At 32.8% G+C, this 19,911-nt stretch overlaps 3 protein-coding genes across 6 annotated transcripts; all 3 read right to left on the bottom strand.

The window, feature by feature from the left end:
* LOC105161819 lies at positions 561 to 6,234 on the bottom strand. Of its 4 annotated transcripts, none has more exons than XM_020693668.1 (7): positions 5,912 to 6,234; positions 5,544 to 5,676; positions 4,725 to 4,828; positions 4,134 to 4,380; positions 3,865 to 4,005; positions 3,526 to 3,742; positions 561 to 3,425 (listed from the first exon to the last, which is right to left on the bottom strand). In XM_020693668.1, exons 1-7 carry the CDS (start codon positions 5,977 to 5,979, stop codon positions 1,033 to 1,035), a joined length of 3,303 nt encoding a protein of 1,100 aa, XP_020549327.1. In that variant the 5' UTR covers positions 5,980 to 6,234; the 3' UTR covers positions 561 to 1,032. The 4 variants fall into 4 exon arrangements, with proteins under 4 accessions (XP_020549327.1, XP_020549326.1, XP_011077935.1 ...); XM_020693667.1 differs by having other exon boundaries at positions 561 to 3,431; positions 5,912 to 6,233; XM_011079633.2 differs by having other exon boundaries at positions 561 to 3,431; positions 4,134 to 4,305; positions 5,912 to 6,233.
* Positions 11,054 to 12,788, bottom strand: LOC105161818 (probable phospholipase A2 homolog 1). Its single transcript, XM_020693892.1, has 4 exons — positions 12,672 to 12,788; positions 12,529 to 12,580; positions 11,932 to 12,051; positions 11,054 to 11,465 (listed from the first exon to the last, which is right to left on the bottom strand). The coding sequence occupies exons 1-4, from the start codon at positions 12,786 to 12,788 to the stop codon at positions 11,287 to 11,289; spliced, it is 468 nt and encodes a 155-aa protein (XP_020549551.1). The 3' UTR covers positions 11,054 to 11,286.
* LOC105161817 lies at positions 14,210 to 18,077 on the bottom strand. The gene is made up of 3 exons (XM_011079631.2): positions 17,920 to 18,077; positions 15,805 to 16,004; positions 14,210 to 14,705 (listed from the first exon to the last, which is right to left on the bottom strand). Exons 2-3 carry the CDS (start codon positions 15,984 to 15,986, stop codon positions 14,519 to 14,521), a joined length of 369 nt encoding a protein of 122 aa, XP_011077933.1. The 5' UTR covers positions 15,987 to 16,004; positions 17,920 to 18,077; the 3' UTR covers positions 14,210 to 14,518.

Here is a 19,911-nt window from a genome sequence, read left to right as displayed (position 1 = left end):
GTACATGGACAAACATTGAACATGTTTCGACCCATCCTAAAAATGTCTTAAAAATAAAACCGAACATAATTATGTTAGATAATTTTTTTCAATTCCCATAGAGCTCTTAGCCACTGGTGATTGGTGGCCCATGGGCACAAAAATCAAACAGGATTTATCGATAGCCGTTTACATTGATTGATTGGACTGAATGTCAATCTTCTTGCGTGCTCAATATCTTGTTTACTTTTTGGATGACTTTTGGCTGATTTGCTTAAATGCACTTGATATGGGAGTCCTAATTTTTATCCATAAAGATAAATGAATTATTACCTACCACTCAATGTAATATTATCCAATTAAATATAATATTACATATGCTAAGCCTAAACAGTTCAATCCCATATTTAGTTACACATTTAGCAACTACCGTTTATCACAACCATTGAAGTAAATGAGACCTCAAAAGGGTTCTATGGAAGAAGAATGACACCCAACATTCTAATTTAAATTTCAATATTTTAGAGGATAATTGTCATCATCATGAAGTCACTGTAAGATATTCAATCATAAACAATCAATTCAAGGAACAAGTAATGATTGTTTTACACTGTATTAAATTCAATGTCTGTCTGCCCCAAACACAGTTACTGTTCAGATGCATAAATCTAAACAGATAGTGAGTGTGAGACAGTGTAAGAACCAAACAAATGAAAAGAAACAGATAATGGATGAACACAAATATAAATTCAAAATGCTAACTCGTTCTTGAAAACAAGAACTTCAAGCTAATGCTACCCAGAACACAAGGAGGTGTTGAATTAATGGTCTAGAGAAAGGTCTGAAGAAAATCATTCTGGCTCTTTTTATATAACATCCAAAGCCAGTGTAGCAAACATGTATAGCGACAAGAATATGTGCATGAATGCAATCTCACATGACACCAGTGTGCACTCTATTTATACTGTTGAATTTAAACATCTAACGAAGAGAAGCTCTAAGCAGTGAGTATAAAACAATCATGTGCAATGAAATGATGCAGTACCTATTATCTCAAGACCGATTCTTCCGAAGGGATTGTACTAAGGCATCGTAATCAGGAAGCTTTGGATGAACATGACTAGCTTTTTGATTACTATCGTCCTTGTTGGAAGAACTCTTATTGAGTGTTGCTGCTGCCTTTAGATTTTCATTGCTAACAGATGTTTCTGCTTTTGGCTGTGGTCTCGACGACTCCTCGGTAGCAGACGACTTGCGAGTGATCTTAGACTCTTGCATTGTTGCAGAATTTGCTTTTTTGGAGTTGTATTTAACTGGAGATCCCTGCAAACTTGAATTGTTAGGCTTAGAAGCCACGTTTGCTGAGGTAGGCTGCTCAGAACTTCCCAATTGAATAGAGCTCTTCTTCAAGAACTGAAATTGATCTCGAGTTTCAGGTGAAGAGGCGTTTATAGGTTTTCTCCCCACACCACCATCAGAATCAGGTGCATCTGAACTAAGCTGCGCCTTAGAATAAGAATTATTACTAGAACTAGGGGATGCTTTTGTTCTCTGTGAAATTCCACTTCGAAGATAACTTGTCCTAGTAAGGGACTCCTTTGGAGGATCTTCATCCGTATCACTGCTATCAGAACCGAATACTGAAGTTGAAGCAACACGACTGGGCTTTGTTTTGACTTCCTTTCCAGATCTAAGATTATACAGTTTTCCATGTTTGTGACCTGAACTCTTTTGTAATGATTCTTCTTCCTCAGAACTATCGCTATCCGATTCAGAGTGGATATTTGACGTTCTTGCATTTTTCTTATTTTCGGACCTTGTGCGTATCCTGGGACTCCCAACAGCAGCGGGAGATTTTGTCACTGAGGTAATTGTATCCTTACTTTCCGTATTGAAGGACGAAGATATATCTGATTGTTTCTTCAAGTAAGGGGCACGATTATAACCCTTATGGCGTAAACCACCAGTGAGTTTTCCAAAATTTAGCCCCTCCCCACTCTCAGGACTGGAATTATCAATGTAATTCAGTTCCATTTGCAACTTTTTGGGTTCCTGAGCTGGCTGATCAGCAGAGGGCTTCATAAAACTGAACTTTGCTGGCGGATCAGCATCGAATAGTTTTTCTTGGTTTCTTTCGGTGTCGAATTCATCAGACTTCAATTCATCATCAGAGGAAAGTGACCATTGTTTTCTGTCAAATCCTGAAGAAGCTTTTTCCTTGAACGATGATCCAACTGATTGCCTGCTTTTATCCTTAATATATGAACTAACAGTTGGGTTTTGTTTACTTGGAAAATCTATAGAATCTTCCATCCGAGTGCGCCTGAACACATTCAGGTCCTCATCACTTTCAGAAGCTGGTCCATCTGATTCATCAAATGTCACCGGCGCTGAATCATCCAGCTTCGGACCATCTAGGCTTTCAGACAAATCAGAAGATGAGTTCTTTCTAGTGAAAAATGGTGATGAAGAAATAGTTTTTGCTACGTTGCTTGAGCTAGACATAGGACTCCCAGAATCAGTATTTACAGAGAGGTGCTCACCCGACTTCTGGCCTGAAGATGGCAAATAAGATCTTGGCCCGTGTTCATCATATGTCGGGCCCAAATTAAACTCATAAATTTCGCTGTCTGAATCAGATTTGTCAAAAACTACAGCAGCAGATTCATGGGAGCTTGTCTGGGAGGCTTCTCCAGAAGTACCTTCTTTCCTGTAACCCTGGAAAGGGTCCTCACCAGGATCATAATCAAACTTTTGGTTATCAGAATTTGAAAATATGTTCATGTCATCAGGAATGCTCGAAGGAGGATGATAAAATTCGTCACTGGGTTGTTTCCTCATCCTTGCTTCTCTATCATTCTCAAATTTCCCTGGCCAGCCATTTGCATCTTCAGCTTTATACTTGGAAGACTCACTCTGCCTAGTCATTTCATCTCCTGAGACTTCCTTTAAGGAGTTATTCTTAGAATATCCCTCTACAACTGGGACATCATGGTCCAATAAGGTATCATTGCATGAAGCTTCAGACCTTAAAGAAGCTGATTGACTATATTCCTTTCTACCACTATGGTCATCCATCCTGAATCTTCCATCTGTCTTCTGATTGTGAGGTTTCTGCCCATCCATATGTTCATTCTGCAACCTAGTATGTTCAGAAAATGATGTGTTCATCGACTCTTCAGAAAAACTCGGTTTCACATACGTTTCAAGTCCTCCATCTTTTAAAACAGGACCATCAGACTTATGTGATTCAGTGGAATACTGCCTCATAATCCTGCCACGGCTTGAAAGTTCAGCTGCAGCTCTAGCAGCCATACTTGCTCGTTCTGCAGATTCAGCAGCTGCCTGTGCAGCAGAGGTAGCATCTTTGAATTCCATATTCCACCTCTGTCTATCCTGGGGGATAACATTGCTGTCTACTTTATATAATTGTGCTCTCTCATCAACTGGTGCTGGAGAAAAGAAACTTTTTAAGTAATAAACTTGTAGAGAAGCAATAAACATTCCATATTAGAATCAGCAGTTTCGAATCGATTGATACCATACCTGGAGGCCTTCCTTCTTGTTGGAACATTGTATAGGGACCAGGAGTTTGGACAGAAGCATTTGCTGCTCCCTGTGAGGTTCTATGATCCAGCTGGGAGAAGTTCGATGGTGAACCATCAATCTTATTGTTACTTTGGGGAGCTTGAGCATCTGAGCCTTCAAAACGAAGAGGTTCGACATGGGGTTTACTCTCCTTCCCGAAAGTACTGGGTCCAGTCTGATAAAATTGAAAATATAAACTCATAAATGACTAAAAGCTTTACAATATTGTTCCACCTCTATCCTATAATAGTGCACCACAAAATTATATGCGAAATGTTTAAAGCAACTAGGACATACCAGCAAGTCACTGGGTGGTATTGGATCTTTCTCTTCAAATGATCTAGGATCCCATTTGACATTATGCTCCTCTGCTATTGCACTCAAAATCTTAATCTTGGTCTGTCCATCCGGTGCCTTTGCAGACAACTTCTCCACCAACTGCAATTAGATTGCATAATGATTGACGATTAGAGAGTCAAAGCTGCTGAATAGCACCCAACACATGGTCACTTTTCTCAGATGTTAATTCAAGTTGTAAATAAAATAAATCAGCTTCATGAACATACCATTCGGCTTACACCGCACTCTGGACGAAGTTCTATAGCGGCAGTTGTGAAATCTTTTCCATATTTCTCCGTAAAATGCTTCCTCACATCCAGAAGTTCAGGTACATCTCCACATCTTGGTGATGCAAATACAATACTTGCAATTGCTTCCTTCAGATCAATGGGGCAAGTCCTACAGAGATTGGAGAACAGATCAGTGCAAAGCCTTGGAAAGAGTTTGGGATAATATGTCCATACCATACACAAACTGAAACAACAAGAGGCAGAAAATTCAAGTTAGCTATAAGTGTGTGATGACTGCAACAATGAACATGGGAAAATTCCCAAAAACTCTGTAATGCATGAATGACAAATACTTACAACAAAAACAATTAAATACGATAGTAAAAACTTTTGATTTTTTGTTATATTAGACCTACTAATAGTCCAAAGAAAAATTTACCATTTTGTCTACTATGTACTTCATCAAATTTATCATGCATGTGCTGACCAGAAGAGTTAAGTCATTAAGAAATAGGGTGACTATGGTAGAAGCAAATTTGTCTTATATTAATAAAACAGACACATGATCATTCTGAATGACTTACATACTTTTGAGACTCAATTATTGGCAGACGCGCAACAATAAGTTCACAGTATATCTCGATAAGATCATATGCAGCCATCATCTTCTCTTCCCTAATCACATGTTCAACCTGAAAATACATAAGATAGGCATGAAAAGATCTCTTCAAAGAGCAGTGTTGGCACGTACGCAAGAATAAAGCAGAATATGGAATCGACAACTTCAAATTGAAGTAAGATAAAGTAATCAAGCACACAAGAAATTGGGTTCAGTCAGACTCCACTTTTAGCTTTTGCCAAGTTCAACTAATAAATCAATAACTAAATCCTAAACACTTCCGTCATAAAAGTAATTTCACTACTGTAGTTTTAGATTGAGGAAAAAGTTGTTTCATGAAGCACGACAAGTCATAAACCAGTGACTTTATTTCCACAAACATGCCAAGCAGAAATCAATGTTTCCCAAATACAAACCAGCAGGAACTTATAGATGTGATTCCCAGTCATGCTTATACCAAAATGTTTTCTGTTTAATGAGATGTGCAAGCATTTTTTGAAAATCACTATGCTGTTTCCACAAGCTAAAAGCCACACACACACAAAAAAAAAAAAGAAAGAAAGAAAGAGAAAAGGTCCAATATAGATACTGATACAATGATACAACAGTCTCTTGATCATAATCCATAAAATATAGTTTCGCATGTGAACCAAGATCAGAATACCAATCTATACTGGAAAAACTTATTCTTGAACGGATCACAGAAGCAACTGTTCAAAAGGAACAGAAATATATCAAATTCGGGCAGAACTATATTTTGACCACTCCTAAGAGATATAGATTATTACTCTAATTCGAGCTGTCTGATCCTGGCCAGACTCAAGCAACTGTGCTATTTCCCTCTTCATCTGTTTCACTTGCACTTCTTTCTTATTCCTCAATAGCTTCAGCCGTGACCCCGCCAGCCTCAGCGACATCTTGCTGCATCAAATTAATATCCAACATTACAATTGGAGGGGGGAAAACAAAATTCAACACAAAAGCAAACCAAAAACGGTACTAATAGCAGATAGAATAAAATTAACTAAAATAATTAACACTGCACCATCCACAGGATTTGGAATACAAAATATACAAGAAACAAAAAGAGCAAATCAAAACATATTATTTTGCAGTATAACAGTATATGAATGTCTGAACAGCTCAGGAGGATTACCATTTGGAAGGATTGAAGCTCCGGGAGAGCATCTCCTTTGAACTCTTGAGAAACTTCGATCTCTTCATCTCTAATCCCTAATTCTTCGAAAAATCAGAATCAACAAACAAATGCTAACAATTCACAAAAGCTAATTCCTTCAATTTCTCGATTCGAACAGCTTCGACTTCCCCCTTAGGATTGAGTTTGATCGCCCAGAATCTTCAGAGAGAAACATAAAATCAAAGTTATTCTTTGGGTAGAAGAAACGAATTGTATGTTCGGATTCGTTTACCGCAGCAAAGACTTGCGGGAAATGCAGATGAATTCGGTTGGCTTTCAATTTCTACTTTCTTAGGGGAGGAAAATAGAAATAGTACCAATTTGGGGGAAATAAATTAACTAAGTTGACTTTTGATATTCTATGACCAAATTGCCCCTTAATGTATTAAACTAATTAATAAAATTGAAATAATGAAAAGCCAAAAAAGAATTAATATATTAAAATAATATATTATCTCTACTAGAAAATATTTGGCTTTATTATACAGTCAAGTGGATAATATTTTATTCGAAATTTCAGATTAAGAGGTTATTTGGGTGAACGTATAATTTTTTAGATGTTTTACAAAATATCGCAAAGTGTTTTGTTCAATCATTTAAAAAAAATAAAGAGTTATTTATTTATTTTGAAAAACTTAAGAAAGTTCTTTGAATTTTGATCATATGAATTTCATTATTAACATACCATAACCTTCATACTCTTATTTTAATTCAAACATCTCAAAATTATACGATATTTCAGATCAGATATAAAAAATAAATACTAAATTATTTACCAAAATATACACTTGACTGAGATAGTAAAATTAATACAAGTACAATGTTGATTCTGTTGGAATCCTATTTACAGTTGCGGCAAAAACACTCGAACAGTCGAGTTAGTGAATGAAGCAAGGTCGAATATTCTGAAAGAATATATGCTCACAATAATAATTAAATCAGTGCATAACTCAGGCCACACGCTAGTTTATAGTCATTGCATAATGTTTAGATTCCACTAAGCAATGTAGGATGATGACATGTGACCTTCCCGACATGGTCAAGATTTAGGGTCATTAGACCGTGTTCGGCCAACCCCTCTTCAGAATGTGCGGATCCTATGCCCTATTTTATGCTCTTAGTATTTACAAGGCTAATACGGTTATTTCACCTGCATCACTGATGTTCCGTTGTCAATTCATTTTAAAATACTTTTTTTACAAACTCACTTCCTTATGAATTTAAGTTCTATTAAAACCTCATTTAACCCTGCTATTATTTTAACTATAATTTGTATTTACATAATAAATTATAAAACTATGACCGAAAATATCACAATTATTTTTTTCTAAAGTCAATTATTACAAAATTATATTTTTATAATTAATTATACAATCGTAAACCAAATTTGGCCTAAAAGTAATTATATGAGAATAGAATTTGAAAAAAGAAAAGAATTAGGAGGGCAATTGTGTAATTTAATACAAATAGTGCGTGGCCTGGAATTGACCTATAAACGCGCAACGTGTAAATGTCAATGTCAATCCAATTTAATTCCGCGTCAATACTTTGTAAAAGTTGCAAACTCTGAAAATTAATGATGAGAAAAATAAAAAAAGAAAGAAAAAATTCCATGGAAAGTCGTAAATTGTCTAGAGATTGGTGTCGTTTACGAACCTTCCTACCAACAGCTCCCAGTTTTCGTTGTGCTCACCTCACACGCCTTAATTGTATTTTATTTTGCCCGGCAACCCAATTTCTTGAGAATGTTTATTAGTTTTTATTGTTAAGAAGATCTACATTTTGAAATTATGTTTAATTTATTATTTTTTGGCGGAAGTAGTCGTTTACTATGAACTACTAACCACACGATTTCCCTTTCTCCGACATTGTTGAAGGCGCCCCTTGAGAGGTGGTCCTAACTTAATTGATGAAGTTGAGAGACTGTAAGATTGTGGGTTCGAATCCACCGATGTATGTGATGTTTCTACTTTAATAATATGCGTTGATTATATATAGTTTTCTGATATTGAAGAATAGTATATTATTATTATTGGTAGTTGTTAGATATTATCTGATATTGATAATTATAATTGACTTATTCAAAAAAGATCACAATTCATTGCTTTCACTTAAAAAATAAACTGTATTGTATTTTTTTAAAAAGGCTATTTTAATAGCCGAATAATGTTATTTAAGTACCTAAATAATTTCAAATGATTAAATTGGTACAAGAGTCTTACAATTAATATTATTTTGATATCCAAATGATATTATTTATTTATTTTTTCTATTATCCTTTTATGTAATTGTGATTTTACTCTTAGATATTAAAATGATAAATTGTAAATATAAAAAAATATTGCATATGTTTTTATCAATATATTTTGTCTTTATTTGAACCATTTTATTTTTTTTCATACTTAGTTACGAAGATTATTATATTTTTATTATTTTGATATTTTTTACTATCTTTATTCTCAATATTTATATAAAAAAAAAAACTCATTACTGAATGATTTAATCATATTAATAGTCAAGTCCACTCAAACAATATATTTAAAGAAAAAATTCGTTCTAATATAATAAAGATATAGCACTTAAATATTTATTCGGCAAAATTTCACTTTTGGTCCCACTAGATAAAAAAATTATCACTTGTGGTCCCGTATTTTACGGGCTCAACACTTTTGATCCCAAAACTTTAAATTTTTAACATTGTTAGTCCTGTTCCGTTAAGTTTTGATAGAATTGTTAGTCAATGGTCAGGGTCCAAAAGAAATCCTTCAAGTGTTTATTTAGCTTCTTGGAGAGAAAAAATGACACCAACAAGCACTTTTTGCCTATTTATACATGTAAATAACCCACAAGAACTTCTAGTCTATTTACCAATATTTTCATCTTTTTTCCATCACTTTAGCTTGAGAGCAATAGACCTAAAGATATCACAAATATCACAAAATGCTTCAATTATTGAATGCTATTGTCACAAAACTGCTCATTATTATAATTAATAGATAATAATTTAAAATAATTTATGTAGTTTATATAAATTATATTAGAATTAAAAAAATAAATCATTTATTTATTAAAAAAATAATATATTCTTAAATAAATAAATTATATATTTTACTAATTCTGATATAATTTATATAAACTACATAAAATTATTTTGAATTATTACTTTATTAATTATAATAATGAGTAGCTTTCTGACAATAGCATTCAATATTTGAAGCATCTTGAAATATTTGTGATTTTTTTTTTTTGGCCTATTGCGGGTTATTTACATGTATAAAAATATTAAGTGGGTACTAAAATGATATAAATGATAAAACTCGAGTACCAATTGAATCATTTGCAAATACTTAGATATCAAAATAGTATTAATGCCAAAACTCAGGTATTAATATAAATTTTACTTCTTTATTTTCTTATTAAAATTTAATAAATAAAAAAGTTCTTGTTTTTTTTTCTGAACATTATAGAGACAAATGATCCCCTAAATTTTTTAAAAAAAAGTTTTGCCCGATTCTTAAATATTTTTGTACTTTATTCCGAATCGAGTAAAAGATTGCATAAATATGTGTAGATATACATATATATAATAGTGGTAAAATATTGATTAAAAATGTCGAAATTAAGGTTATATATGTATGGTAACGATAATATGAGTTTAAATATCTAAAATAATAATTTTAAAAAATTAATAAGAATAAAAAGACATATTTAATATCATCAAATTTAACAATTAATAAGATATGTACTGTGACATATCGATCATAATAAATATCATCATCTTAGGCCTATTAATGTTACATAAATTACTTGAACAATACCCATATAAAGAAAATTATTGGGTTACTGACTTTCAGTGTCAAAATCGTACTTAACTATTAAAAATATGACAACCTTAATACAACGAATTAAAAACTAGTTTAAAAATATATTAATTTATACTTTAATATGGTTGGGTTAATATGTCTGAAGAGATCCTACCTTTCGACATCAACCATATAAAAATAAGGGTGTATATGGTTAGATTGATCGATATTTGATGCATGTAAACGTTTCATATTGATTGAAAATAAAGTTTTGAGCTGTTTGTAAATTTTAAATTCTCTTCCCCCTAGCGAGACGTCTTTTTAGAATAAAACCCGTAAGGCTCATATGAAGTCAAAATGGACAATATCTTCCACAACGGGGGCACCGATTGATTCGTGACCCTTGAGTTTTAGGCACCCTAGCTTTTCAAGAGAAAAACAAGACCAGGTTCTCAACAGGTTGTTGTTACATTAACATGTTTTCTTTGGCTGTTATTGCATCCTCTAATGTATGTTTTGTAGGATGGCGTACGTGGCTGAAGGATCCAACATTAATCCTCAAGTAGTGGACAAAGAGTGATAAGGAGATCAACAAGAGGAAGGGGAAGAAGGGGAAACATTTGCTAATGATTGCTGACGTTTTTGACATACTTTTGCATATGTGGGTTGAATACGGCAAACTATATATATGTTGTGTTATATTTTTTATTAATTACGTGATTCGTTAGACACAGATAATCTGTACGCGAATTTATTTTTAGATGACAATAACAAGTTTGTGATAAAATATTACAATTACACCCTTGTTTCTATACCTAATAATAATAACCTCCTGCATGCCATGCAATATAAATGGATATTTTAGTCTAAAAAAATTGCTGACGCCCAACAATAATATTCAAGGAAGGGTACTTTTGAAAGTCCAACTCACCTTTTCAGTGATGTCATCAAACACATTTAAAAGTTAACGCCGTAAGGGTGATTTTGTTAGATGGCAGTAACGGACAAGGGGTGTCCCTGTAATTACGAAAATCTCAAGGGCTGTTATGCATATTTTAGACTTATCTCAAGAGGTGTCAGTGTAATTTACTGTTATTAAGAAGATCCAGGCCATTAATTTGGAAAAAAAATATTTTTAATAAATATAGAACGAGTAAGAATTTTTTAGATATTTTATATTAATCTTGATAAACACAAGCAAGGAGGAGCACTTTTTTAAAAAAAGTTTTTTAAGTTGTATTGATGTCTTTTGGGTAGAAAATTTTTGTCCATTTTCAATTTTATAGGGGATAAATTACATTTAACAGTCAAAAATCAGAGTACAAACACGTGCATCACATAACAACTACAAGCCTTAGGAACAAGAATGTGAGCCAATATCATTGTATCCAACATTCATAACAAATTCTCCAGTTAGGGTTTATGACTTTATGTTTGTCGATCTTTCGAGTTAATGTTGCTCAAATTCCTAGTCTTTTTCGATTACATTTATGTGGGACGAGAATTTCACACTCAACATCACTCTTAAATTTAGAGCTCAGTCTTGGAGGTATCAAACTGGCTGAACAAAATTGACATATCCATGCACTGTACCAATGTAGACACTGCTGTTTCATATGTACAGCTGCTGGAAAAACCCACCTGCCCAGACTTCTCTACTTCCTTTATGCACCTCTTGCACTCCTCATGGCATTTAATATTGGTCAAGCCTGACAAAAACTCAATTCAGGTAACTTTTTCAGACTTCGATCAAAATTACGTCATGTAATTCATTAATTAATAATTTATAAACTAATTATTGACATTAAATATCTATAATGTTCCCTATGTTTGTAAAATTACAGATACATTATTTTTAATAGGTGTTATTATAATTTACCTTAAGAATTGTGTAAACTTTCGCCAATAAACAGGGGTTTGTTTGTAAGTACAGCTACAACATCAAGGGTGTAATTGTAATTTATAAAATTCACCAATACAACAATAATTTTCTATCTTCTGATAATAGTTGTTCGATACCGATGATGTTTTGACTTATTGATTAAAGTTGGGATTTTATTAACAAATTTATTTTATGTATGTATCAATTTTCTTCAGTATTAATATAATGGTATAATTATTATTTTTATGATAATAACAGTTCAAAAAAAGTAAAAACAGGTAGAAGAAAAATACCATTAAGGGCAACGCAGTGATCATGGATCAAGCAACAAGCATCAAGATCATCACAAGGTTTCTCCCCCGCACATCCCGTCCACCCTACTCCGCAGTACTTCCCGTACCTTATCCCAATCGCTAATTCGCAAATTTTAGTTGAAACAATCCAAAAAACAAAAACAAAAAAGAAACAAAATTATCCTATTGGATGCATTTTACCCTATGAAAATGCTAATAGCCAAAAAATCCCCCTTAAAAAAAATGTTTTAAAAAGAAACTCACAGTTTCCAACGTTTGGTAGTGACATTAAGATTGCTCTTTTCTTTAAAATTTAAGGGGCCGTGTTGTTTATTTATTATTATTATTTTGGATAAATGTAATTTACCTCCCTGTGATATGTGAAATGGGAAAAAAAATCTTATAAAAAATAATTAGCAAATTATCCCCTTGTGTCGTGAAAAATGATTTATTTTCCAAACACAAGGAATAATTTGTTATTTTATTTTTTATCGCAAATTTTTTTGCTCGATTCTCATATTGTAGGAGAGTAAATTGTATTTTTCCAATTTTGATATTATTTCGTCAAAGTACTAATGGAACAGATGAAACACTTACTATTACAGTTCTCCACCACGCAGCTTCTGCTGCACTCGGCCTGTGCTGTGATTCAAATCTAACAGATTATTGATTTTAAAAAAAATATTCATATTTTTAATTTGAAAAATTGTGTAATTATGAGAATGAGAAGCTGAGATTGCCTGAGATTCATGAATGGAGGACGCAGCGATGTCCGCAATGACGAAGAAGGTGATCATGATGATGAAGAAGAATGCGGCGGCATGGAGTTGAACGGCGTCGGTCCTTCGCATCAGCATTCTATGTTTCTGCCTTCGATATTTGGATTATATTCCTTCTAAGTTGTATATATGTATGTGCTCTCTTTGATCTCCTGTTTTGACTGGTAGTTTGGTTAGCTGTTGGTCATTTGAATTACTGAAATAGCCCCCTGAATATTTTGAATATTCTTATTTTATTTTAGAGTCAATTATAGGTATCTTCCCTAAAATTTGGCACAGTTACGAAAATTTTTTCGTTGTTTGAAAAATTATAAATACTCCCCTCGAATAAAAAATAATTTTGTAACGCCTAAATGGTGAAGTGGATATTATTATTTTATCCTTGTTAAGTTAATATAGTCATTGACTATATCAATCCTTCGTTCGACTCCTTCTACAATGCAACATTATACTTTTGCTCAAAGAAAAACTTTTTAAGGTATGCTTGCATCCTCTCTAATTTATTTGTTTACAACTGTACCTCTTCCGTTAATATTTGGACAAAAAATATTGATGTTGACAAATTTTTTTATAAACTTCCTAATTTACTCTTATTCAGTATTTTATATAATTTATTAATAAAGATACTCTAGTAATATTTGTATGCTTGTAAGATGATAGATATAATATATATGAAGTCAAAATGTGCAACTATAATAAAATATTATTCCCAAATTATTATCATTAAATAAAAAGTAATGGTTAATGTAATGAAAAAATTAGCCATGTTGTTAATAATTTAAGCATTGCCGATTAAGGTGTAAAATTAAAAATTTATGTAATTTTTTTTTTATTAATGTGAGTATTTTTTGTCAAAATTCTAATAAAAAAGTGTATAGTTGTAAATGAAGAACCCTCAGAGAAGGTGCAAATATAATTTTAACAGTCTTTTCTGGAAGAAAGTATAATTTCATATTTTCAGCATGTACACAAGTGTATTAACCCTTGAAATAATGAACCCCATTCAATTATACAATGCCTACATCTCACGTCCTTCCAAGTTTATAACGTACAAATTAATGTCTCTCATCAGAAGTTTTAGAACACACAGCAAGTGTAGTTCTTTGTTTTAAAATCAACCAAGTCCAAATTGTATGTTTTTTTTTTTGTAATGTACTTCATTACATCACGCAATGCATACATTCGGATGCAAAGCTGATTCAATTCATTAATAATTTAATTCAACAAATGTGTTCAAACAAGACAAAGAAACAACAAAATACTACATAAATAGACATACACCCCCACAAACTCACAACTTTTTGATTACAAGATCTCAATCTTATCAGTCGGATGAGTCCTCAATCTTTGAGGTAATAGTACGAGAATCAGTGTAAGTACGCTGTGAACTAGTCCAGTTTCAATTGCATTATACACATACCATCCCTCCTTATACAGGCTAGGCTCATCTTATTATGTGATATAGTTAGATAAATGGCTTCATTATTCTTCACATAAAAATGTGGCAATATAACTAAGAGAAACGAAAGCAACATTAACAACCAGTTCATGACATCCATCACCGATTCACCAGTAGCTAGATAATATTATCTAAAAGGAATGAGAACGACGAAGTTCGAGACCACTTCATTAAAGAGGAAATTGAACTATGGAATTTACTAATTATTGATGCAATCAATTTGAAACTGATTTCTGACCTTCAAAGAACTTTGTAGGAAAACAAAATCTCGAGTATATGAGGCATTTCAGCAATCTTCCTCAAGATGAGTAATCAATTCAATTCACCCAGAATTTTACCCAGGTGGTTTTCAGGGATAGTAACCAGTAAATGTAAAACCCCTTCCAACAATCTCACCGGCGCAAAACCATGCAAAGCACTCAAGTCCAAACAAAGTGGCAATGCCAGCATCCTCAACCTTTAGCTCGTGTCTATGCTTCCACATGTTCTTGACGTAGTCAAGCTCCTTCCAAAATGACTCAGTACGACCCGGGATGCTGCATATTGGAGTAACATTGCATGTAAAATAGATGTAATTCACATAACTCATAATAAGCCGTTGGTTGAAACATGTAACCCTGATGGATTGGGTTGAATATATAACAACACACAGTTCTAGTGATACTACAAAAGAAATCACTATATGTTAGTAGGTCAATGTCATGGTTTGCGAGCAACTCAGGGTTGTCTTATAGACTATCGTGGAAGCAAATACTTACTTATCAACAACCATGCAAGAGTTCATACACCCTGATGAGTGTTGTATGTATGGAGATAATGACTTATATGAGACAGGCAGTACAGATAGTTCTTGAGATATCATGCTTACTTGCATTAATTGCTCCTTCTAAGCCCAAAATCTATTTAATCTAAAATGATCCAAAAGAATCAAGGCCAGTGCATTCCATCTTAACTAGTCCAATTAAGTACTTCTGAGACAACAAGTACTGATTTTTGCCTCATCCTGTTGATCATATGTTGACGGACAGCTACACCAAGTGCCACACATGATGATGAGGATTGTTCTAACCTTGTCGAAAGACTTTAAATACAACACTAAATATGAAAACCATGCCACGTGCAAAGGGTTGAGGAAATAGATTTCTAGCCAATTAAGCACCGGTCATTTGTCAGGAAATGCTTCGAACTAATTAGATGGTTCCGCATTTAACTAAACCAATGGAGATATTTGGGAATCCACAGGAATCCTTATAAACTTAATCTAGTAACTCAAGTTGCTCAAGGTTTTATAGATGTTTGTTCATATGAACAATTGTACAACATCACCAATTACTTCATGCTCTGGAGTCAACATATGCATTAACAACAACATTGTCTCATTCAAGTATAAAATAAAATATAGATACCATACACTATAAAGAGAATTATTGTTATCACCATTTGAAGATCACCGAACCAACACATTTTTTTGTATTACTGAAAAACAGCACTTAATATTGCTTATGGATGATTAAAATTTCCTAATCATCAAAAGAAGTATAATCTGTAAATTTTAAAAAGCTACAAAAAAGATTCACATCCCAGGAATCAAAATCAAAAGAAAGAATTCAGAGCAAGAGATGTCCATAAAGTAACCTGGCCAGACGTGTGTAAAAGAGCTGCTTGGCTAATTCGTTACATGTCTCCACAGTTGGTGGATCTTTAATGTACTGTTTGTTCTGCTCCAACAATTGCTTGTAGTAAACATTCCCATGCTTGGCTACGAATTGTGTGGCTTGACAAGCCTTGGCTTGCAATTGCTGTAACTTGGACGCCATCAACTAATAAGACTAATTCTACTCATCAAACAAAAAGTTAATATCAGAAGAAAAGTAAACCATCCATGCCACAAATATATAATTTCAGTATAAACCACAATTCAGAATCCTGCCCAATCATGTGGAGGAGAGAAAGTCCAAACTAAAATGTGAAAAAGTGGTGCTTTTTCCATTTTCTTGGGCTTCTCACATAATATGAGTCAACATAATGTTTGTGAAATCAAGATATCTTGTCTTCTGAAATTGCTCCTTTATGGTTGGCATATGGCCCATGGTACCTAACTAGCTGCAGTAACTCTAGATGGTCAACAATTATGGATGATTGATAGTTATTATTCGAAATGCTTGTGCATAATAATGCTTAAAAATTGTACAAAGTTAAAAAGGTTTTGCTTGCACTGCGGTAGCATAATAGCTGAAAAGCATGTTAACGAGCAAAAGTTTCTTCTCTGCTCTTCTTGTTCCTACTTCACTAATTCAACATCTTAATTGTTATGCAGCTTTCTCCACAGCAACTAATTTTCATCTGAGAACAAATTGTTCACCCAATCTCTTCAGCCGAGAAGAATGCAAGATTACTGAGCTTACATTCATTTAGTGAGTTAAGATTCACAACACCCAAATGAGTTAAGAAAATAACCAAACCAAAACTCATGAAAATATTTCGTGACCTTTCGACATCAGCTCAACAAAGATGCCATTTTTAACAATTGTCCTGTGCAGTTTCACATACATATTGAAGCAGAAAATGCTTTAGCACTTTGATTAGAAGTATTACATGTAAGAGAAATGCAAAACAATCTTAAAGTAGCAACAAAAATATGACTTCCGGCCAAGCGTAATAAGAAAAGTTTAATCGCAGTAAACATTTTTAAGCGGCCAAGACTGATACTCGCTAGTACACTATAATGTTATAAATGATAACAACCATTATGCTCTTCCTAGAGCAGATTTTTTAAAACGATACTCGCGATATCATGTTTTGCTATTAGATTACAAAATTTGCTTTCTTTCTTTTCAGATTCAATATTCTAGTGAAGGGGAGTTTGTGGAGCTGGCTGGTATAAATGGATCCCCACTCATCAGCAAGTATCACAGCCATGACTGGTTTACGGTTTTTAACTTTTGCATTTTTTTTTTCAGTTGGTTAACTTCTAAATTTATCCTATATGAGTAATGTTACTTTAGATGTCTATAATAACTAATACATAATCAATTTTATGTTTCTTTCCAATACTTTTGGAATGTTTTCCTGTACAAGACTTAACTGCACTCTTCTAATATATTCCTAGCACACTTTTATAGCTCTAAGGACTTAGTCAATCCAATTGTCAATGTACATCCTTCAATTAAACTATTTTCCTGTCATGTTAATGCTAAATCATAAGATGACTGCTAAAATCAGGCAATATTTTACTCTCTAAGTTCATCCTGAAATTAAATATGCTTCACTTAAAGTTCAAAAATAAATAATGAAAATACAAATCAAATTAAATTCTTTTGACAGAAAGAAAGAAAAACAAACAAGAGAAAGAAAAGAAACGAAAAAGAATGTAATGCTATTCTATACAAACCATTCCCAAGGAATTTCCCCTTCAAAATTTCGACTGGTTTGCTACAGAAAAATAAGCATTTACCACACACGGTCATTCATCGGATCAATGATGAAAAGACAATTAATTTTCTATTCCTTTCACAATATTCCTCTCCTGCTCAAAGTAAAAATGAAGGACCTAGCTCACAGATCACAACTAAGTGCCAGCAGCAGAAATCTACATACAAAAACCCTAAAGAGGACCAATCGAAAACAAATATGGTAAATCCGTCCAGTTCGCCAGGAAAATTAAAAAAAAAAAACTTGAAAACGAAATTGGCGTTGACACACCATTGCAGAATCGAGTAAAACTAAGTTTTCAACCAATAAAAAATTTACCTCTGCTTCTACACTGAAGAAGATAGCTTAGCTTCAGATGAAAGGCGAGGTGTTCAATCTCAGTTCTCTTGGCGTTGAGCTCTTTTGTCCTTGAGAGACAGGAAATGAGAGCAGATTCTATAGCACTACTTTTGGTTTTACGCTCTTTGTTTCTTTCATAACTGCATAATATATGAGGCCGATCACCAATGTATCTTGGATTGGGGCTGGGCTTATACGCCCCCATCTAAATGGATCCGGCTATCCTAATTAATTCAACCCAATTTCTTCATAATAGCCACTGAACACACCTAAAATTTTATGTAATTCTCACTTCATACATATATATATATATATATTATTTATCTCCTTTTAAGTATAAAAATATATATACGAGAAATGTTAAATGAAAAGTTAAATAGAAAATTTTTGTAATATTTTTTTATTGATGTCAGCATTTTTCGTTGATCCCTAACGGAAGAACGTCAGGTGTAAATAGAGAATTTTTGAAAAGTATGTAAATATAATTTCAATACTTTTTTAAGAAAAAAATATAATTTTATATTTTTACAGGGCTCTAAATATAATTAAGTCTTAATTCAAGGCAATTTGTTTGTACTATTGACTGAAGACACCTAATTGCTAAAGCCACATAATTGCTAATATGAGGGCAAAATTTAAAATTTATATAATTTTTTTCTTCACTGCGTATAATATATACATATTATATTTATCCCTAATTATAAAAATATACATGTAATTTAGTTTTGCTTAAGTTAGTATTTTTTGTCCAAACCCTAACGAAAGGGGTTAGGTGTAAATAGAGAATTTTTGGAGGGTATGTAAATATAATTTCAAAATTTTTTTAGATAAAAATATAATTTCACATTTTTAGAGAGATCTAAATATAATTAACCCTTAATTCAAGACAATTTCCGTATACTAGCGATTTAAGACACCTTAATTGCTAAGCAAGTACCTGAAGTAGAATGCGTGTTAATCTCCAATATAGCAAGTACCTATAAGGGATCTTGTCTGTGTTATGTGTACTAGCTAAGATTCCTATTATTGATTTATTATCGTCAATAATCAAAGTCTAATCAAATAGGAATTAATACACGAGTTAAAATGTACGTTTGGTCCCATTAAATATGTTGACCAAAATCTAAACCCACATTATGAATGTGATAACATTCGACCTTAATTATCGAATCACAATCATTTACGGTTCTCTCATTTCATACCATGCTAAGCAGAAACAATACCATTTATATTGCAAACCTACCTAGTCATCACAATATTTTTCTCTCGAAAACGTGAGAAATGGGTGTAACACGAGAACTTATCATGGGGTCACTAATTCTAGTATTACTTTCAGCCAAGTACGATGAACTTTAGAGTTCTGATGAGTTTCGTTTATTATTGCTGGTGTAATCGCAAGCTTAGTTTTGATTGGGTTCTAGTGCATTAGTCCTAGTGGAATTCGGTGCATTAGCTCTAATGTAGACAGGCATCTTACATTGGCGGCAGACATTATAAGAAAATATGACATCGTGACAAACTATCACGTGATAGTTTTAAAATTATCGTTAATAATATGTATTAAGTTACAATAATTTTTATCTTGTCGCTATATAATTATTGATGACAAAAATTTATATAAAGTTATCACTAAATACAATTAATGATACATTTATAATGACAACTAAGTGACAACTATTATTTGTTGTTATTAGATCGTCACTGTACATGAGTCACTAATTGAATTTAGTAACAACTTCGTGCATATTTTTTTGTCATTAGCTCATGTAAATAACAAATTTTACTGTGACAAAATAAATAGTCTTGTCACTAAATATATATAATTAGTGACAATATTAAAATTGCCACTTGTTTTTTTTTTAGTCACTAATTTTCTATTTTCTTGTAGTGAGATGAAGAGTTTAAGTGGTTTATAAAACCTAAAGCATTCTCTCTCTAATGAGGTGCCTTTTTGAGATAAAATTGTGAAAA

The sequence above is a fragment of the Sesamum indicum genome, linkage group LG5 (genome assembly GCF_000512975.1).
Source record: "Sesamum indicum cultivar Zhongzhi No. 13 linkage group LG5, S_indicum_v1.0, whole genome shotgun sequence".
NCBI lineage: Eukaryota > Viridiplantae > Streptophyta > Magnoliopsida > Lamiales > Pedaliaceae > Sesamum > Sesamum indicum.
This window is presented reverse-complemented; position numbering and strand designations above follow the sequence as displayed.